Source organism: Pleuronectes platessa, chromosome 1, assembly GCF_947347685.1.
Source record: "Pleuronectes platessa chromosome 1, fPlePla1.1, whole genome shotgun sequence".
Classification (NCBI taxonomy): Eukaryota; Metazoa; Chordata; class Actinopteri; order Pleuronectiformes; family Pleuronectidae; genus Pleuronectes; species Pleuronectes platessa.
In genome coordinates, this window is record NC_070626.1 from 33,263,530 (window position 1) to 33,286,220 (window position 22,691).

A 22,691-nucleotide genomic window follows, 5' to 3' on the forward strand; every position below is an offset into this window, starting at 1 on the left:
CAGAGGAGACATTAGAGGAGAAATCACATTCAAAGGAGACATCATAGAAGACATCAAAGGAGACATCACATCAGAGGAGACATTAGAGGGGCCATCACATTCAGAGGAGACATCATAGAAGACATCAGAGGAGACATCACATCAGAGGAGACATCCTAGAAGACATCAAAGGAGACATCACATCAGAGGAGACATTAGAGGGGCCATCACATTCAGAGGAGACATCATAGAAGACATCAGAGGAGACATCACATCAGAGGAGACATTAGAGGAGACATCACATTCAGAGGATACATCATAGAAGACATCAGAGGAGACATCACATCAGAGGAGACATTAGAGGAGAAATCACATTCAAAGGAGACATCATAGAAGACATCAAAGGAGACATCACATCAGAGGAGACATTAGAGGGGACATCACATTCAGAGGAAACATCATAGAAGACATCAGAGGAGACATCACATCAGAGGAGACATCATAGAAGACATCAAAGGAGACATCACATCAGAGGAGACATTAGAGGGGCCATCACATTCAGAGGAGACATCATAGAAGACATCAGAGGAGACATCACATCAGAGGAGACATCCTAGAAGACATCAAAGGAGACATCACATCAGAGGAGACATTAGAGGGGCCATCACATTCAGAGGAGACATCATAGAAGACATCAGAGGAGACATCACATCAGAGGAGACATTAGAGGAGACATCACATTCAGAGGATACATCATAGAAGACATCAGAGGAGACATCACATCAGAGGAGACATTAGAGGAGACATCACATTCAGAGGAGACATCATAGAAGACATTAGAGGAGACATCACATTCAGAGGATACATCATAGAAGACATCAGAGGAGACATCACATCAGAGGAGACATTAGAGGAGAAATCACATTCAAAGGAGACATCATAGAAGACATCAAAGGAGACATCACATCAGAGGAGACATTAGAGGGGATATCACATTCAGAGGAAACATCAGAGGAGACATCACATTCAGAGGAGACATCATAGAAGACATCAGAGGAGACATCACATCAGAGGAGACATCATAGAAGACACCAAAGGAGACATCACATCAGAGGAGACATTAGAGGGACCATCACATTCAGAGGAGACATCATAGAAGACATCAGAGGATACATCACATCAGAGGAGACATTAGAGGAGACATCACATTCAGAGGATACATCATAGAAGAGGAGACATTAGAGGGGCCATCACATTCAGAGGAGACATCATAGAAGACATCAGAGGAGACATCACATCAGAGGAGACATTAGAGGAGACATCACATTCAGAGGATACATCATAGAAGACATCAGAGGAGACATCACATCAGAGGAGAAATCACAGTCAAAGGAGACATCATAGAAGACATCAAAGGAGACATCACATCAGAGGAGACATTAGAGGGGACATCACATTCAGAGGAAACATCATAGAAGACATCAGAGGAGACATCACATTCAGAGGAGACATCATAGAAGACATCAGAGGAGACATCACATCAGAGGAGACATCATAGAAGACATCAAAGGAGACATCACATCAGAGGAGACATTAGAGGGGCCATCACATTCAGAGGAGACATCATAGAAGACATCAGAGGAGACATCACATCAGAGGAGACATCCTAGAAGACATCAAAGGAGACATCACATCAGAGGAGACATTAGAGGGGCCATCACATTCAGAGGAGACATCATAGAAGACATCAGAGGAGACATCACATCAGAGGAGACATTAGAGGAGACATCACATTCAGAGGATACATCATAGAAGACATCAGAGGAGACATCACATCAGAGGAGACATTAGAGGAGACATCACATCAGAGGAGACATTAGAGGGGCCATCACATTCAGAGGAGACATCATAGAAGACATCATAGGAGACATCACATCAGAGGAGACATCCTAGAAGACATCAAAGGAGACATCACATCATAGGAGACATTAGAGGGGCCATCACATTCAGAGGAGACATCATAGAAGACATCAGAGGAGACATCACATCATAGGAGACATTAGAGGGGCCATCACATTCAGAGGAGACATCATAGAAGACATCAGAGGAGACATCACATCAGAGGAGACATCCTAGAAGACATCAAAGGAGACATCACATCATAGGAGACATTAGAGGGGCCATCACATTCAGAGGAGACATCATAGAAGACATCAGAGGAGACATCACATCAGAGGAGACATTAGAGGAGACATCACATTCAGAGGATACATCATAGAAGACATCAGAGGAGACATCACATCAGAGGAGACATCCTAGAAGACATCAAAGGAGACATCACATCATAGGAGACATTAGAGGGGCCATCACATTCAGAGGAGACATCATAGAAGACATCAGAGGAGACATCACATCAGAGGAGACATTAGAGGAGACATCACATTCAGAGGATACATCATAGAAGACATCAGAGGAGACATCACATCAGAGGAGACATTAGAGGAGACATCACATTCAGAGGAAACATCATAGAAGACATCAGAGGAGACATCACATTCAGAGGAGACATCATAGAAGACATCAGAGGAGACATCACATCAGAGGAGACATCATAGAAGACATCAAATGAGACATCACATCAGAGGAGACATTAGAGGGGACATCACATTCAGAGGAAACATCATAGAAGACATCAGAGGAGACATCACATTCAGAGGAGACATCATAGAAGACATCAGAGGAGACATCACATCAGAGGAGACATCATAGAAGACATCAAAGGAGACATCACATCAGAGGAGACATTAGAGGGGCCATCAGATTCAGAGGAGACATCATAGAAGACATCAGAGGAGACATCACATCAGAGGAGACATCCTAGAAGACATCAAAGGAGACATCACATCAGAGGAGACATTAGAGGGGCCATCACATTCAGAGGAGACATCATAAAAGACATCAGAGGAGACATCAAATCAGAGGAGACATTAGAGGAGACATCACATTCAGAGGATACATCATAGAAGACATCAGAGGAGACATCACATCAGAGGAGACATTAGAGGAGAAATCACATTCAAAGGAGACATCATAGAAGACATCAAAGGAGACATCACATCAGAGGAGACATTAGAGGGGACATCACATTCAGAGGAAACATCATAGAAGACATCAGAGGAGACATCACATTCAGAGGAGACATCATAGAAGACATCAGAGGAGACATCACATCAGAGGAGACATCATAGAAGACATCAAAGGAGACATCACATCAGAGGAGACATTAGAGGGGCCATCACATTCAGAGGAGACATCACATCAGAGGAGACATCCTAGAAGACATCAAAGGAGACATCACATCAGGGGAGACATTAGAGGGGCCATCACATTCAGAGGAGACATCATAGAAGACATCAGAGGAGACATCACATCAGAGGAGACATTAGAGGAGACATCACATTCAGAGGATACATCATAGAAGACATTAGAGGAGAAATCACATTCAAAGGAGACATCATAGAAGACATCAAAGGAGACATCACATCAGAGGAGACATTAGAGGGGCCATCACATTCAGAGGAGACATTATAGGGGACATCACATCAGAGGAGACATCATAGGAGACATCACATTCAGAGGAGACATTAGAGGGGACATCACATTCAGAGGAGACATCATAGAGACATCAAAGGAGACATCACATCAGAGGAGACATTAGAGGAGACATCACATTCAGAGGATACATCATAGAAGACATCAGAGGAGACATCACATCAGAGGAGACATTAGAGGAGAAATCACATTCAAAGGAGACATCATAGAAGACATCAAAGGAGACATCACATCAGAGGAGACATTAGAGGGGACATCACATTCAGAGGAAACATCATAGAAGACATCAGAGGAGACATCACATTCAGAGGAGACATCATAGAAGACATCAGAGGAGACATCACATCAGAGGAGACATCATAGAAGACATCAAAGGAGACATCACATCAGAGGAGACATTAGAGGGGCCATCACATTCAGAGGAGACATCACATCAGAGGAGACATCCTAGAAGACATCAAAGGAGACATCACATCAGGGGAGACATTAGAGGGGCCATCACATTCAGAGAGGACATCATAGAAGACATCAGAGGAGACATCACATCAGAGGAGACATTAGAGGATACATCATAGAAGACATTAGAGGAGAAATCACATTCAAAGGAGACATCATAGAAGACATCAAAGGAGACATCACATCAGAGGAGACATTAGAGGGGCCATCACATTCAGAGGAGACATTATAGGGGACATCACATCAGAGGAGACATCATAGGAGACATCACATTCAGAGGAGACATTAGAGGGGACATCACATTCAGAGGAGACATCATAGAGACATCAAAGGAGATTGAATTTGACCATGTGGGACACAAAGCTTAATATTTTAAAAGCCTTATGAAAAACATATCATTCATAGAAATGTCATTAACTCATTTTGCTTATGACAAACAGTCGTCTCTTTCTGATTGACACTTTCCCCGCCCAGTTAAGTGACATCACCCTCATGAAGTCATGTGATTTCAGTCACATGACTTCATGCTCAGTTATAAAACTTAAAAGTCCTGTTGAGCAGATTTAGTTGGAACAGGAAGTAAACAGATTGAAGCTGAGGTCAACCTGAATTCACCGTATATACACTGATATATGAATATTATGTGCTGGGTATAGTTTGTAATTATTTATTTAATTCAATTATCTGTAATGACCTTCTTATCACTTGCTGATTGGTCGATCCGCTGCTGCTACCGGTGGATTTCAGTTTAATTTGGCTCTTATCTTTAAAGATGTTTGTTTTATGTTGTATGATAATTATCTCATCTGTTCTATCTGTTCTATCTTCATGTTGTGAGGCTGCTCCGTGTCTGTGGAGCGTCAGTGCTCTTCAGGGTGGAATCTGAGTGATGAGTTTTCTTCATGTGTCCCAGAGGCTGTTTGGCTGCTTCTCACTTTGTGACACTTGTTGTTCAGCAGGTGAAGCTCAGCAGGTTCAGATGCTCCTCAGGTCCACAGCACAAACATCTGGATCTCATGATCTCCTCCAGCATCATCACGTCCTGACTTTTCTCCACCAAGGTTGAACTGTCCTTCACATTGATATTCTGTGATATCAAATAATACAAGAAATATACTCGTCTTCATATCAAAAATGTGACAAAATATGACCGCTGCCACCTTGTGGTGATGACGTGAGAGGCAGTCTGAATGTGTGCAGTCGTATCGTAGCCCCGCCCACACGTGTTCTTAAAGACCAGATGAACACGTGTTGACATGACGTGTTGACCTGTAACCGCCAGAGGACACGTGTCTTTGATCCTGATTTACAGCCACACACATCACAGACACACACAAGGACACAATCGTTGGTTCCGTCAAAGAAAGAAAAAACCACAATGGTCACTGAAATAACTGATATTATTAGGTGAGTTCATTTCTTGGGTATAAAAGGTAAACTATGAAAATAACCTTTACTTGAATGTAGCGAACAGTGGAGACGTTGATACCTGCAGATCTGAGACCAGTCTGGTCCCAGACCTGTGTGTCTTTGCTGCATGTGGGTGACTGGGCAGTGAGAGTGTCCAGCCGCCTGTCAGGTTGTAATAAAGAAGAGTTCAAGCTACGTTTGTGTGTCTGATGTGCAACATCTGGAGACACACACAGACACACATACACTCACACACCCTGTCACACACACTGAAATAACTGGGCGGATGTGACGATAAATAAAACATATGCTTATGAAAGTTATTAGAACATTTCACACAAAGCTGAAACGACACAAGTTGAGTCCCAGTGATTGTGTCTCAGCCTGTAGTCATGTGTGCGACTCGTCAATGGACTGATTGACTGATTGATTGATTGATTGATTGATTGATTGATGAACTGATGGACTGATTGATTGATTGATTGATTGATTGATTGATTGATTGATTGGGTGAGAGACGTGACAAGTAGAAACATGATGATCACAAACAAATGTAAACTGACCAAAGTCTGTGTGTGTTAGCATCGAGCTCAAAACAGTGAGTGGAGCTTTCATCGGTCTCAGATCCGATCAGAGAGGAAATGAAAGGAACTTGATTCTCTTCTTCAGAATGAGATCAACTGGAAACGTCCCACTTCAACCAGTGCAGCCACAGCTCCTCTACGTTTTAGACGATTTCAGTTAAAATTGCATTAAAGAACAACATGAAGGAATTCTCAAAAATCACTCTAGATGATTTTCTGTCCTAACGACTTGTTACATTATAATAAGTGTAAAAATCAGTCTGTCAGTCAACACTTTGTTAAAAGGATCCATGGGTTTGTTTGCCTGCAGCATCCCCCACTGGCAATGAGCTGTAACTGCAAGGTAACAAACTGACCAATCACAGCTGTTACTTTTTCTTTTATATCATAGTTTAGTTTTCTTACTTTGGATTCATTTTACGGATGAAAAGCTCAATTCAATAAAAGGTTAATCACAAATTTAAAAGAGAGTTAAAAAAGAAAAGAGTTTTTTGCTCAAATGAAGCTAGCAGCAGTTAAAGTGCGGTAGAGGCTCTAGGGGTTTCCAGTCTTTGTGCTAAGCTAGGCCAACTGGCTGTGGGTTTGTGTATTTTCTAAAGATGGGGAACTGATTCATGGTACGTTCCGTTAATCTAAGAAGACAGGCACGTGAGCAGTGAATGATTCCTACAGTGCTTTTATAGATTATTTAAATGTGATTATGTTTATGAAGATGTATTATCAGTCGCTGGCTGTGAACAGGGTTTGATTTTTGTTTGATATTATAAATGTGTAAAGACGTGTCATGCACGCACAGACACTCTCCTCTGAACCAGTCCTCTCATCTGTGCACGTTTCACTTTCATCCAAGAATAAAAGATTTTCTATGACTCATCTGTTCTCTCCTGCATCTTCATCATTTATTTAATTTCATGTGATCAAACTGAACAATATGAAATGATTAGAGTCTCCTGATGACGCTGGGCTGAATGCGTTCAGATAGCATTGAAGGATTTAACAAAAAAAGGTTAAAACTGTTTTTTACACATTGTTTACAGCTCAACCAGAGCAAAGCGTAAAGTTCAAAGATCATATGTTCGAACGGAAAACACAAACAGTCTGAAGGAGGAACGTTTGTCACGAAAACACATTTCTCTTTGTGAGCGTCACCGACTCAAAGTCTCTTTTCCTTCTGCTCAGACAGAAACACAAAGAATCAGCTGCAGGTTATTCTCATCACACGTCTTCACACTGCTCAGCTGCCACATCGATTTAAATCATCTTTCATTAGTTCTTACAACTAAAGTAGAACAACATTTGGTTCTGCTGCTTTCAGCAATGACGTCTGAGTCGCTAGAAGATTCCAGAAGATCTCAGAGATCATTTTAATTCATTTTAATTCATATGAATTCATTATTATTCATTTTTTAATCATTTTAATTCATTTAAATGAATGTTTAACATCCGTTGTTAAGCACTTTGACTTGAATTAGAATTTTGCTAAATGAATAAAGTTTGATTGATTGCTAATACAATAAAAACCTTAATAATTATAACTTGAGTTAACTTATTGAATCCGGTCAGAGGATGTTGATCTTTCTTCTCCTCCCTTTCTGTTCCTTTCTCTTTTTTTGTGTTTTTGACAAAGACTCAGTTTAGATTCGATTCGTTAGAACTTTCTTTTTCCCCACACCTGAATAATTAATTATGTTTATAACAATCATTGTGATGATACTCATATAAAATACTGAGGTTTAAATGTCTCATCTTAAATATATTCACTACTTTAAAATTTTAATTACAAATATAAGTAAATAACATCCTATTGCACATAAATAACCAAACATATAAAATAAAATATGAGATTTATGACATGTATGAGCCACATGGGGTCGCTGCATCCCTTTGAGGCCTGTTTCAGGTAGCTGGTTTTGAGGCAACCCCGAGTTTGTTCGCTCTGAGTTAGTGGAAACTGGGTTTTCCGTTTCAGGTAGCAGGTTCAGCGCAACCGAGAGTTAGTTGCTGCGGCAACATACGCCGTGGACCTAACCTGCTCGGGAGGTGGTTAGACCTACTCTGAGTTTGTTGTCTATAGGGTAAAGACCAATGTATGCTTCTGCGTTTTGACGGACACGGACAGATAGGACCGCCCTCTCCAACGTGGAACGCCCTCTCCGTGCCTCTCCGAGGCTCCTCGGAGAGCTTTTCGTGCCGCTCTCATTTTTCTAACTACACGTCGAAATGACGGACAGCCCACGGATAGCACTTGGCTGTGATTGGTCCGCTAACGCCAGCATTTCGGAATGGAAACTTCCTGTTCCATTCCCTACATCACAATAAACCAAAATCACAACTACGACTCTATGATTAATGTGACAAGTGTGTCCGACTGACGGTGGCTGGTTAGAGCACTTACAGCATGTGTGTACGGTCACATACGGTTATAACGAACTTTGATAACGGGGGTAGCGGGCTAGCCACCATGCTAACTGCGGTGGGAACAGCGCAAAAACCCGCTGACTTTAATCCCACGGCTCATGACACTGTTTCTTAAACACCGTCAGTTTAGAAGCAAACACTTGGTAGTAGTTAGTATCGGCTGTCCGTGCTGACTGTGTGTGGAAGCTGGGCGGAAGCTAGCTGCCTCCGTGTAGCTTCAAGCTGTTGCAGCTGTTGAATTAGCAACGCAGTTTTGAAACAAGACCGGGGAACCGCTGCGCTAAGACACGATAACAAAAGCATTTCGACCCGCTGGGTGTCACTTTATTCAGCAAAAACTGTCGCGTCATCAACATCTTTTTTCTGTTACCATCGTTCACTGTGTGTGAGGAGCCGGGAGGACGTAAATAAACCAGCGTGGACTTCTTCTATATACCTCATGAGGTAGGCTTCTCTAAGCTCGACTTCCGTTTCGCCATCTACTGTTCTGGCGGGGAATTGTTTTCACAACAAAAAGGCTCGTAGAACTATAAATCAAAAAGGGTCCGTCCGATCCGTCCGTCCGTCATTCCGAAACGGACTCGGAGAAGCATACTGAGGCCTTTAGGGTTAGGCAGCTCTCCGACAGAAGGAGAGCCTCTACGAGAGCCCGTGGACGTAGAGGCTGCGATCCTCAGAAGGAATCTCCGTGAGGAACGATTATTAAGACCCCGGTTGGATATACTTTCTTTTCCTGATAATTTTCTTCACGAGCGCTATCGTTTTTCAGCGCAATCTATCATTTATTTAGACCACCTTCTCAGCCCCCATGTTAACTGTCAAACGCACCGGGGGCATGCTTTAAGTTCAATACAAATTATTTGTGTGGCACAAACGGCAGCTTTCTTTACAACGTCGGTGACGCCGAGCACATTTCAAAGGCAACCGTGTGTCGGTCTGTCAGAAATGTGACTTTGGCACTGAAACGTTTTCTTTACACGTTTGTGATGTTTCCAAGTCACCGACCTATACGAACAATCAAGGAAGAGTTCTACAGAATTGCAGGTAACAGTAGCAACAATGTAGCCTATTTGTTTCTTGGAACGTTTTAATGTAATAAATAATGTGCACAATTTAATTAAATTAATTAATTTGTAATGTTCTAGATTTTCCGGGTGTCATCGGGTGCATCGATGGAACTCATATTCCTATTAAAGCTCCTTCAGTGAATGAAGGAGACTATGTTAATAGGAAGTCCTTCCACAGCATCAATGTGCAGGTACAGGTGAAGGCCTAGACCTTCAGCATTTTAAATTAAAGATACCTAACAAAACAGCCTCTGTATCTAATTATACTCCTCTGCAATTTGAAGGTTGTATGTGATGCCAGAAATATCATCACCCAAGTGGAGGCAAAGTGGCCGGTGCATGACGCACGCATATTTCGGGAGTCTAATCTGAGCACTCGCTTTGCCCGTGGTGAGTTAAGCCTATATTTGAAGGATTTAGAATCCATATTTGTTCAGATGATTAATATTTCACCTGTATCGTAGGAGAGTTCGACGGTCATGTTTTAGGTGACAGAGGGTACCCCTGCCAGCCTTGCCTTCTGACCCCGTATGCCGATCCCGTGCCAGGACCACAGCAGCGCTACAACCTGGCGCATATGAGGACGAGAGCCAGGGTCGAAAACACGTTCGGGATCCTGAAGGCAAGATTCCAGTGCCTCCAAATGCTGCGAGTCACACCAGAAAGGGCATGTGACATAATAATTGCATGTGTGGTTCTACACAACATCGCGATTTTGAGAGGGGAAAATTGCCCACCTGCAGTTGCAGATGAGCAGCACATAAACCCAAACCATGCCATGGATCCACAGGACGGAAGGGTGGTTAGAGAAAGACTCTGCCAAAATCATTTTGTTTGAGTTTTCTATGTAGTTAAATGTATTTTATTATTTCCGAAATGTTTTCTTTGGCATTCTTTCGCCTTCCTGTATGATAGTAAACTCGTGTGACAGACCCAGCCTCTGGTAGGGGGTGACACTGTTCAACAAAATAACTTGTCCCACCACAGCCCGTGTTCTAATAAAGACAATCTACTTTTTATGAGGATTTCTTTATTTCCTGAAAGCACAAAAAAAAAAAAGGTCATTCATATTGGGTATGTTTTTGGAGCAGGAAACAGTATCCCAGTTTGTACCTCACCCACCTTTAACTTATGTTCCAAAATTTGGATCTCCAAAGCATCCTTTTGCATCTTTTGCCTAATGTGGTCCATTTCCAAGTCTGCTTTGTTTATTTGTTTTCCCAGATAGATTTTATAGAGCTCTTTGACTGGAAGCTATAGGAATGCAAAAGATGACATTGGATTTCACAGTGCCAAGTACAGCGTTTCATTATAATTCCAGGGAGAATCTTACAGAGGTAAGCTGTGAAGTAGAGCTAGAAGTGGATGGCCTCTCATTGAATTCGATTTCATCCTGTTTGAGAGAAAGAAGATGTCAGTTTTAAATTGTACAGGAATCATCAAATTTTAGATGTTATTTTTAAAAGGTGTTAACCTCAATAGGCCTTTCCTCTTCCCTTTCAAATGCTGCAGACAATGTTTCTCCATCATCTTCCTGTAATGACATTAACAGTTGTGTTCAGCAATTATCAAGACATTATTAATAATCTGTGGAAGGTGAAGAATTGTTACAATTGCATGGAGGTTGGTGAGGGCATCTGGTTCCAGTAGGGTGATGACGCCATCAGTAACTGGAAGAAGATGATTAGACAGTGAAATTATTACTTGAGCCAGAATATTGCCCCATCTAATTTGCAACCAATGGGTTGCATGTACATATTTAATTATTTTGAATAACCAACCTCTGATAAAGGCACTTCTATCCTGGGGGGTGGGGGGATCAGAGGAGCTCCCTCCAGGGATGCCCTCAGCCACAGGACGCATACTCTGTTGGCTGAGGGCCATCTCCTCAGCCTCTGTGAGGGCTGCAGGTGGTGGACCCCCTCCAGTCTTCCGGGCCTCTGCTTTTTTTCGATTTGCTAACATGGAGGAAAATGTTACCCTAATATTCAGTAAGCGCTATTTTGAAGACACATATATATGTATATACACATACATACATACATATATACATACATATAATGCATTTTGCCTAGGAGTAGCCTTCTAATATATCTAAATCCTATTAAATATTGGCAGTGTTGGGGTGGCTGAGAAATGTACTACTTACATTTACTGCTTAAATATAGACCCATCACATGTTGAATATAGCTGTTAAATTAGGTAGAGCAGGCAAAACAGCACAATTGATTTGATTTCAATTAAACATTAGATTACCTGTTTGAACTATATTTTTGTACTTCATTTTCATTTGCTGCCAAGTCCTCTTGGGGCAACTCGGGTTGTTCCTGTGTAAATTGACACACACACACACACACACACACAATTTACATATTGAATAAGTGGAAGATATTAAACTTTCCTCTTATTTTATTTTACTATTTTATTTTACTCACGCATTGACTTGTTCGGCTATTTCCTGCCAAGCTCTCTCTCGCGCTCTCGCTGCTGCGGCGGTATTACTTTTTTTGGTGAAAATGGGTACCTGCTCGGCATATGCGTGCATTAATATTTCCAATTCCGTGGGTGAAAAGTAACTGGATCTACGTTTTTGGTCCATGTTTGATCATGTTATCAGAGATCCATTGATGATGGCTCTTTATAGTCAACAGGCACGCCCCCAACCCAGCGTGAACACACTCAGAGTTGATTAAGCCAAAGCTGATCACCTGTTCTGAAACCGAAAACCCAGAGTTGCTTTTCAACCCTGAACTCTGAGTCAACCAACTCAGAGCAGGATTAAACTCAGAGTATGTTAAACCAGCTACCTGAAACAGGTGTGGTCACACTGGGCTGGAAGCTGTGACAGTGAAACCTGAGTGGGTTTGGATTCTGATTGTTATCATATAAAGTTTGTATGAACAACAGTGTTTAATGAAGAAGAAAAATCAATATCCTAACCCTAAGATTCTAATGAAGGTCAGAACATGTGCAGAGTCATGAGGAGTTTAATTCATAAAGCCGTTTTCATTAGAAGAAGCTTAATGTGCGTCACATCCAGACAATCATTTGAAAATAAAACATACAGGAAGAAATGTAAAACGTGTTTAAACAAAGGTATATTAAAATAAAGTTTACATCAAAGTATCCCTGAACCAAGTAGACGTTCAACACAAAGTACTCAAACTCCCGAAAGGGCCTGAGAACAGTTGCTTTAGAAAGTTGTGTTGAATCTGAGTACGACTGGAGAAGCACCACACTGACCTGAGATCAGTGTTTTAACCACTGACTCAGAAGGTTCCTGTTTGCACAGGAGTTATATCTTCAACAATAGTGTGTAGACTCTGGCTGCTGCTAATAATGAATCATGATTTTAACATTAGCTTGAGTCCATGAACATAAAGAACAGTCTCATCACAGCAGGATGTGATGTCATCGATATATAAACAGTTTGACCGACTGTCCAACAGTTGAGACAGGGCGAGCGAACATGCTGCTACACGACAACACAAACACTCTGACACACATCGGGAAGTGTGTCTGTTCCCCCCCCACAGAGAGAGGCCTCTAACCTGAGTTCTCTGATTCACATTCATGCGTTCTAGTGCTACACATTAATGATCCTTCAGTAAGTCACATCATCACATTAATAACAGCTCAGAGTGGCATTGGAAAAGTGCGCATTTTATTTTGAAAAACAAAAACGTGCCAAACTAGACTATTTAGCAAATTGACATCTTCAATATAAAAGTCTCTATCTTCTTAAAAGTCTTTTATTAACTTTGAGATAAAGTTTGAACGTTGGTGACGGTGGATTTGCTGTTCCTGTGACTCAGTGGAGATTATAGAATATTTATAAAGTCTGTGTAAAAGATATAAAGCAGCAAATTTGAGGAGAAGTTATAGAAACTGTGTCACTGCCTGTTGTCGTAGGACAGTGTGACATCACAGAGGAGATGATCTCACGACTCTCCAGGAAGCTGCTCCGGCTCATTGAACCGGACGACGAGTTGGAACCTGTTTGGAGCGAGAGCAGGTCAGTCCGGTTTTAAACAAACAAACCACAGAGCAGGTTTCTCCCTGAGGCGTGAAGGATTAGTTCCTTCTACTCAGGACACATTTCAGGATTTGTGGTTCCACACAAAGCAGCAACTTCTCTTTTATGGACAATGATGGAAATTCAAAACGTCAAACCAAGCCCTTCAGTGTAACTCCACCTACCAGCAAACACACCAACCCTAACCCTAACCCTAACCCTAACCTAACCCTAACCCTAACCTAACCCTAACCCTAACCTAACCCTAACCCTAACCTAACCTAACCCTAACCCTAACCCTTCACACCAAACCTCCGACTCTCAGCGAACCAGAACCAGCTCGATGAGGTTTGTTCTGCTCAGCGTGAACCTGAGAGGACGGCAGATTAAAAACAAACTATAATAAAATGTTAACCAGAACCAGTCTCCACTTTCTATGTAAAGATCCCTGAGACAATATATATTATGATTTGGTGCTATACAAATAAGTTTCTTTTTCACACGTCAGCAGAACGGGCCTGGTTTTTTAAAGTCCGTCCAGATCGAGGTCCGATCAGCGTTCTCGTGAGTGGTGGTGGCGATCAGCCTGGAGAACGCACAGCGATTGTACGACACAGGAAACACGTAAAAGTAGCCCGGGCCGGGGGGGTCGGTGAGGGGGATGCCCAGGTGCTGCATACACAACCCCAGATACACGTCTTCAATGTACAGAGCTCGCACGTCTCTGGCTGCTTCCACCAACTTTCTCGGGAGATCTAAGGACAGCACGTAGCCGAGGCCCAGAGCGTAGCGGGGGTACTGCGGACTGGGGTGGACCTCGACAGGAACGTACCACTTGGAGCTCGGATCCCTCAGAACGGCCGCTCCACTCGCCACGAGGCCGGTCAGGTAGTTGGTCCTCGAGGCGTTTATCAACATGTGGATGAGATTGGGCAGATTCAGGAACATGTCCGAGTCGATCTTCATGGCGTAGGAGGCGTTGGAGCAGTAGGTGTCCAGCCACTCCAGCATCACCATGGTCTTGATGGTCAGGTTCTTGTAGCAGTCCACGAAGTCGCTCTGGATCAGGTCCTGGTGCTCTTTTCTCTCCTGCAGCAGCTGCTCTGGGAGCTGCTCTGTTCCCTCTCCAGTCTTCAGCCCCAGCAGGAAGAACAGCTTCACCACTTTACCCAGGACGTGGCTGTCCCCTCCCCACGTCCTGCGGATGATGTCCCGGTCGGCCCGGTTCTGGGGCGCCACAGGAACCATCAGAACCAGGAAAGGCTGCTGCTCCGCGCACGTCTGCGGCTCATTGATGGTGAAGTGGTACTGATGAGGATATTCCACTAGATACGGTCCAGGAGACACGTAAGGAGCCAGTGGGGGGGCCGAGCTGCTCTGTGTCACCTGATCAGTCCCTGAGGAGCTGCTGTCAGCGGTGAGCCCGGCAGCAGCTCCAGTAGAACCAGTGACCCTGCTGGGATCTGTGGTGTTGGGAGACTTCTTGCTCTGAGTCAGACTCTTGAAAGGTGTCCACCACTTGGTTGAATTAAAGTGCTGGAGCCACTTCGGGCTCCAGGCGGTCGTGCTCTCCGGCAGGTTTGTGTTGTACAGGAACAGATACCCGACTGCAAACACCAGGATGAAGCAGAAGCAGAGACGGCGTGAGGAGCTGCACCGGCTCCTGCTGTCCCCCGGACGTCCAGCGTCCAACAGGCCCTGACTGGGAGGAGAGACATGGAGGAGGAGGACCTGTCATCTCATCTGCTTTTCACAAAACTGTCTGTAGTCTGTTTCAGCTTGGAATCTTTTCAACCTCAATCAACACAAATGCATCATTTATACGGGAACACACACACACAGACACACACACAAACACACACAGACACACACACATACCTTTCTTTCATCGAACAGCCACTTCCCAGCATGTCCTCAGTCTCCTGTCTCCTGAGGTTTCATCCTCTCACACACGAGGCACGAGGATCCATGACAGGGCTCAGCTTCACTGAGGTGAGACTCTGACCCGCCAGGCAGCCGAGGACGAGTTCCTTCAAAGCTTCCTGTTTGTGTGAGAGTGTGTGAGAGTGTGGTTGTGTGGTTGTGTTTGTGTGTGACATACTGCTGAATGCCCCGCCCCCCTTCAGTAACCATGGCACTGTTTTTTTTGCCTGCAGAGAAGCCACACCTGTTTGCTCCACAGCTCATGACACCTGAGTGTGTGTGTGTGTGTGTGTGTGTGTGTGTGTGTGTGTGTGTTCACTCGTAGACAACAGAACATGAATGCATGATACTCTAATCCAGTGGTTCTCAACCTTTTTTCAGTGATGAACCCCCTTTGAAAAAAACATTCAGCCGGTCACCTCCTAACCAGCGCTGAGCATTAGTGTCTGATTCTAATAAACCTTGTAACTAGACACTTTCTCTCTCTCTTGAACTATCTGGAAATAAAATGATATGAAAATAACTAATAATTATCTCAATTATAAATAAAGATTTGTGCACATAAAAATAATTATCAACTTAAAGTGACCTTTTTTTGGATCATTATAAAGATGTTCTCAAACTGAACTCGTGAACTTTATTATAGAAAAAAAACACTTCTTCACAAAAAATAAAATCATTAACTTAATTTTAAATAAAAGATTAGCTCAAAATTAAATGTTTAAATATGTATCATCCTATATCTTCTTTATGGATCGAAAAGAATACTAACTATCTTCAATTGACAAACTGATAGCTTAAGATTACATTGTTGCATTGAGCTGAGTGAGTGCTTTTGCATTTACATGTTAGTGAGAAACTTGTGCTTCACTGAGGATCTTTGTCAGCCTTGGTGTCAGGGAAGCATCAGCTGTGATCAAGCTCTTCTCCAGGCACTGTCTGTTTCTTTGCTTTGTTTTGATCACAGTCATTGCAGAGAAGGAGGCCTCACATAAATGTGTGGAGTCAAAGGGTAGTAGCTGCTCAAAGCTTTCGGTCCCAGGTGTGGGTGCTGCTGCTTCACACACAAAACCTTGTGAGTGTGGCAAACGTCATGTGGAGGCCGCGGTCAGACGACACTTCCAGGAGTGTTTCCTGATAAGTGACAGGTAGCTTGTTTCTGTTTGCTTCAGGGAGGCTTTCCGCATCGTTTCATGAGATGACGTGAATTCAGAAACTTCCTCTTAAAAAATCTTAAGTGGTTTACCAGCATGACTGTCATGTTTTGTCTGGAGACACCGCTGAAGATGTGTTGCCTTAATGCCACTGGGCTAATGTCTCCCCATAGAAAAAACACAAAGTGTTAATTACCAAAACTATGTTATTGTTAATATTGTTGAAGTATCTTTCTGTTATTTTTATTGTGAAATATTTGCTCGCTTTAAGGTCAGATAATTTCATTTCCGTTTTTTGTATTAAATGCTTTTATTTTGAAAGTGTTCCGGTAGAGACGCGGAGTTCCTGTTATGAATTTGTAACTTCACAGCGGAGAAGTGTGACGTAGCGCCCCTCCGAAGAGGCACGAGCTCCAGTGTCTTCAAGGCGGCAGTGATGACAGCTGGTGAGAGGGGGCGTGTGCCAGGTTGGGTCAAACCATCGGTATGGGGGAGACTCTGGGTTTTTAGGTTCATGAAATTGAATAGCCTACTGAATATAAAATTCAGTTCATGAACTTAAACTTATATTTTATTGAATATTTATTAAATAACACATTTTAAAGGATTTTTGAATGGATGCTAATAATCTCACGTACCCCCTGGAGTACCTTCAAGTACCCCCAGGGGTACGCGTACCCCCCTTTGAGAAGGAGACCAGAAGGCCAGGCAACAATACCCTCCCCCCCCCCAATGGGACTCCTATCAAAATGAAACTTTACACAATGAAAGTATACATGAAAAGTAACTTTTTTTGTTTTACAAGTTTTTTCTGAAATGAATTTGAATATGCACATGAGCTCCACACTTATTGAATATGTCCTCATTTGCATATAGGGAGAAAGACCATTAATATGTAATGGTTTGGTAAATGGTTTGGTATTTATATAGAGCTTTTGTAGTCTTGATGAGTCAAAGCACTTTACAGTACAGTTCTACGTTCACCCATTCACACACACATTCATAGAGTGCATCTATTCACAGCACTTTGTTTTTCTAAGGGGGGGGGGGGGGGGGGGGGGCATTCGTGGTTCAACATCTTGCCCAAGCAGATGGGTCAGACTGGGGATCGAACTGCCGACCTTCAGGTTGGAGGACGACCACTCTACCCCTCAGCCACAGCCGCCCGTATGTATGTGTGACAAATACATCGACCCAATCTTCATCCCATCATCCCACTGCCAATGGGTGATGGCAAAGCTGCTTCAGACTGGTCTCTAACCAGAAAACCGCCTGGCTTGGTGGTACCTGCCGGGGGTATAACCCCCCCACACTTTCATTGTGTAAAGTTTCATTTTGATAGGAGTAAAGGAAAACATTAGCCCCATTGGGGGTATTGTTGCCGGGCCTTGTCGGCTCACCTCTCGGATTGATGAGAGTTGAACATATGACCTTGTAATAGAAAATTCTACTGTTCCTGTAGTGCCTGTAAACACAACACAGGTACAAATTTACCTAATCATAATTTGTAATCTGATACATCTGCATCAGTGACCAGGCTAACATTAAAACATTGTTTGAAACAATGTTTGTCACCACAAGTTTCTCTAAAAATCTATTGTTGGAGACTGTGCCAGACTGTGTCTAGACAAAGTTCCTGTTTCAATGCTGTTTCTTAAAGGTTGAACCTCTGTTTTTAATAACCGTTATTGTGTTGATCAGATGATCTGCCTGCTCCATGTGTACAGTACATGTGTTTATGAAAGTTCCTGCTACTGTTTTGCGGAACTCGGAGGAGCTTCTTAAACTGCGAGTTCTGAGAGGCTCCTTGCACTCTCCAGCAGAAAGCCTCACTCTGTGTTTGACTTGTGTCCGAAGCTTCGTAATAAAAGACAAACAAACTGTTTGTTTGATGCCATCACAACCTCAACTAGGATTCCTTAGGACTTTTAGTCTGTTGTTCTGGACACCTCATAGAAATGATCTATGCTGAAAATTTTTTTTAAAAAATTAGTTAGATTTTTGGCTCCAAAAGGAGCTACTTTGCCTGGACTACATTAAAGCTTAACAATTTGCAAAGCAAACAATATAAAAAAGAAAGAAAGAAGTGCAAATAGGGTGTTGTTAAAAATGTTCTTAATGTTTGTATAACACGGCACGACAAAGATAACCTGGAGGTGACAAACACATTTGAGGTGTAACCAAATACACTCAAGGCGCTGGGTTCACACCAGCAGAGTTAATAATATCACCCGTTGATCCAGTAGAATAAAAGCATACACTGACTTGTTGCTCCACCATTAAGCAACAGCGTCCAACATGTGTCTTTATTGGTGTTGTCTTTATACAACATGTTCCGAGGATCATACAACTCACTGTACTTCTCCAGTTCAATTATTAATTTAATGTCCTCCATGTTGAAGAACTTCTCCGCTGCTCTGTTACATGTCTCAATCTGTAGTTTCTCAGTTCCACACCATGTTCCACACAGTTTTACATACAGGCTTTGATTTGAATATGTGATCATTGAGTGGAATGTAAGAAGTCCCTAGTTCTCAAATAAATACCAGAACTACACAGTTTGAAGCCGTGCACCTTCCGCTACTGCAAATAGTTCACATTACAAAAACCTTTTTAAACAAGGGAATGAATTCCATTAACAGGAGTGTTTTATTTTGAAAAGGCATACAGAAAGTGTTGCAACCATTTGTTTGAGACATGAATTCATCAGAAAACATTAAAACTCAGGTCAAACATCATTTTCTCTGTTTATTCTGCTGGAAACCACAATGTTTATCTGATTATGACACAAATGTATTTACAACACTTTCAGAACCCGTTTCAAAATTAAAGCACTCCAGCGTTTCACTTCTGAATCATTAATTTGTTCCAACGCGGCTTGATTGTTATCTTCAGAGTCCCGACATTTCGTTAAGTACATGAACCTGCAGCTCCACCGCCTCGTGTCCGCGCCATGTAACCGGTCTGGGGGGGGGGGGGCGGTGCTCTGGCTCGGTGTGTTTCTGAATTATCATTCTCATTGGCAGACACATCTTACGATAAACAAGTCAAACAAGTTTCTCACAACGAAACTGGAGATTAGGTTTCAGCTCAAAGAAGAGTCAGGAGCTGAAAGGATCTGATCTGAGACACACCTTGGATCGTTCCATGCAGAACCTGAACGCAACTCCGTTACTAACACATGCATCAATGCATTTATTTACAAATTCATTCAAGAATCAATAAATGAATAGACTATGTTAAAATGATGATCATTTTTAGATTTGATATTTTAATGGGCAATGAGAAAGAATTATAAAAATAACCGTGAGACTTGTTCACAGTGATGTCTCATCTGTGGATCATACATGTACACGTACAGTTCAGCCATACATGTTTGTTTACTCTTATGTGTAGACTATTTTGTATTGTTATGTTATTCATCGAAAATAAAAATTAAGTCCCATAGGAAGTGATTTGGTGCAAAAGAATAATTATTATTCTGTGTTTAGTTGATGGAGGTGGATCGAGGCTTTACAGGATCCATGTCAGATCCTCTTCAGTAAACTTCCTGTTCCTTCAGAGCCTCCTCTCCTGCACACACACACACACACACACACACACACACACACACACACACACACACACACACACACACACACACACACACACACACAATAAGTCCAACTTTAAGACATATTACTTTTTAAAGCTTAAAGTAGGTATTACTCTGTAAAGAATTGACTGTAGAATCAACAGTAATTACCTGGCAAAAAAGTTGCCAATAAAGTACTGTAAAATTACAGTTAATTACTTTAAAAAGAATTACAGTATATTACAGGATAACTTTAACAGTTTTGTTGTATATAAATTACAACAATTTCTTGTTTGTTTTTTACAGAAAACCGCAATTAATTGTAATCTAGTTTACAACATTACCTTGTATTCTATTAAATTACAGACATCACCTGGCAACTAAGGTTGCCAATAATTAGCTGTTAATACTTCACAATACAATATGATGTTGTACAACTCTTTTGTTTTGTTTCTTACATTAGCAGCTTTGCAAGTTATGCATATTGTGAGTTATTTGAATGAGCCCAGGCATACTGTTTGTCCTTAATTAATCTACATGGCACTAAAGTCTTTTCCCCTGTTAAATAAAAATGGACCCGGGCGGTAACTAAATAAAACTTTGATTGACACAGTACAGTCTCACAACGGTTTTTTTTCACAACGGCTTAAAGGCCCAATCTGAAACCAGACCTGAGGTAAAACTGTATTAGGAGGAAGGTCACATCACTTTTGTTATAATTTAACTTTTAGCCAACTAGCTAAAACAGATGACCTTTTTTCAGGGTAATTGGAAATCTAAATATATCATCAAAAGATGTAAATTAAATGTTAGGAGAGGAACAATGTCCGGTCACACAGTGAGGAGGAGGACAGTCCTCATGCTTTACCTTTGACCTGCACTCAAAGTGAAAGTCCATGAATCTCTTGAGGAGAGAAGAGACGTGAGGACAGACAGAGATCTTCTTGTCTCCCTCTTCCTTGTCTTTACCTCTTGCTGCCTTTGGTTGGATTGATTCCAACGAAACATCTGAAATCACAAAATCACACAAAAAGAAACTTCATGAAAACACTGCACTGACAGCTCCTCTAACAGAGATAGATAGATAGATAGATAGATAAATAGATAGATAGATTACTTTATTCATCCCCGAAGGGAAATTAAGTCGTCATAGCAGGCGGTACATTTGAATACAATAAAATACAATACAATAGAATAAAATAAAAAATATTGCGGTAGAAAGAATAAAAAACAGAAACACAAGATAAATAGGTAGACCCATCAGCTGGTTCAAGACAAGATGATCAGCTGCTTATTTAATATGAAGAGCAAAACCTCAGAAGACATCATGAGCTGACCAGCAGTGATACAGTTCATCATCATAGCCTCAGGCTTCAGGTCCTCTGGTTGGAGATTTCCTGACCAACTGGAAAGATCAACAACCACATCGCAAAACACACCCACCTAAACTGTTTGTATTCACAACAGAAGCATATTCAGCGTATTTTGCTGCTTCATGGTTTCATACCACTCATTGTATTTGAACTGTTGTTTGTGCAACACAACCTGGATACACACTGGAGTCTTTCTACACATCACACCACTGCACAGGCCACCTAGTGGCTCCGGTGTGTAGTAATACTGCCCTCCAGTAACACACTAAATGTTCCTCAGTAAGGAGTGGTCTGAGGGCACCATGAGATGGGTAGGAAAATTATTAAATATTCAGTTTGTTGTGGTTTCAAATGTTGTCTGGTAGTTGTCCCAGTTTGCTGCCACTGTTGTTGGGCTAATCATGAGATAAAAGTTTTGTGGACTCACAAGGTATAAAAAAAATATAAAAGCAGTTACATGAATCATTCAAACTCATATAAAAATAAAAATAAACTACCCACATGAACAGCAATAAAGATAAGTCTGTTGGATTTTTATAAACAACACTGACAAAAAATATTATGATAAAATATTCACTGCACATAAACCAGGTAGGATGATCAAGTTACTTCACGTTCTGTAATAAAGCTCCAGCACACAAACAATACAGAGTTAATAAGTCCATGCATCCCATCAGTGCTGGTTGGTGAGCCTAGACAGAAACATCCAACTCTACCTTTCACTATGTTTTTATAACGGCATTACAATGACTGAATAAATACATGTGCTCGTTACAGGGCAGCAGACAAAGGCAGTTTATGATCTAACATCATTTTGGTCATACGTTGGGTTTGCCCAGCGTCTCCCACACTGGATGGTGAGAGGTCGGCAGGCAGAGCTCATCTGCTCCTCTCAGAACCAAGCCTCCTGGTTGGTTGAACACCAGCTTCTCAATTTCAAATGTCATTGATTCACTTCAAGTCATTCACTTCGCTAAGTGGTCAGTTTAGTATTGTTAACAGTGTGCTCTCAATGTATTATGTTTTGGTTTTGTTTTGTTTATTAATTAAATACATACACCTGGGATTGTGGGTGTGTACCTTGTTGAGTAAATAAATCACCTTGATTGAGCGCAGCTGTTGCTGT

At 41.9% G+C, this 22,691-nt stretch overlaps 2 protein-coding genes and 2 long non-coding RNA genes across 5 annotated transcripts; 1 reads left to right on the top strand and 3 right to left on the bottom strand.

Moving 5' to 3' along the window:
- The first annotated feature begins 9,192 nt into the window (after positions 1-9,192).
- On the top strand, positions 9,193-10,545 carry LOC128442179 (putative nuclease HARBI1). Its single transcript, XM_053424492.1, has 4 exons — positions 9,193-9,503; positions 9,605-9,717; positions 9,811-9,916; positions 9,991-10,545. The coding sequence occupies exons 1-4, from the start codon at positions 9,446-9,448 to the stop codon at positions 10,362-10,364; spliced, it is 651 nt and encodes a 216-aa protein (XP_053280467.1). The 5' UTR covers positions 9,193-9,445; the 3' UTR covers positions 10,365-10,545.
- Positions 10,123-11,135, bottom strand: LOC128442187 (uncharacterized). The gene is made up of 4 exons (XR_008338810.1): positions 11,001-11,135; positions 10,860-10,919; positions 10,649-10,780; positions 10,123-10,563 (listed from the first exon to the last, which is right to left on the bottom strand). It is a non-coding gene; the product is annotated as an uncharacterized LOC128442187 (long non-coding RNA).
- Positions 11,136-12,495: 1,360 nt separating this feature from the next.
- LOC128442168 (beta-1,3-galactosyltransferase 1-like) lies at positions 12,496-15,632 on the bottom strand. Of its 2 annotated transcripts, XM_053424478.1 has the most exons (4): positions 15,420-15,632; positions 15,129-15,243; positions 13,818-15,074; positions 12,496-13,761 (listed from the first exon to the last, which is right to left on the bottom strand). In XM_053424478.1, exons 1-3 carry the CDS (start codon positions 15,449-15,451, stop codon positions 14,046-14,048), a joined length of 1,176 nt encoding a protein of 391 aa, XP_053280453.1. In that variant the 5' UTR covers positions 15,452-15,632; the 3' UTR covers positions 12,496-13,761; positions 13,818-14,045. The 2 variants fall into 2 exon arrangements, with proteins under 2 accessions (XP_053280453.1, XP_053280446.1); XM_053424471.1 differs by having other exon boundaries at positions 13,818-15,243.
- A 4,161-nt stretch (positions 15,633-19,793) lies between these two features.
- LOC128457072 (uncharacterized) lies at positions 19,794-21,647 on the bottom strand. The gene is made up of 3 exons (XR_008341900.1): positions 21,507-21,647; positions 21,061-21,200; positions 19,794-20,191 (listed from the first exon to the last, which is right to left on the bottom strand). It is a non-coding gene; the product is annotated as an uncharacterized LOC128457072 (long non-coding RNA).
- Between the last annotated feature and the right edge of the window lie 1,044 nt (positions 21,648-22,691).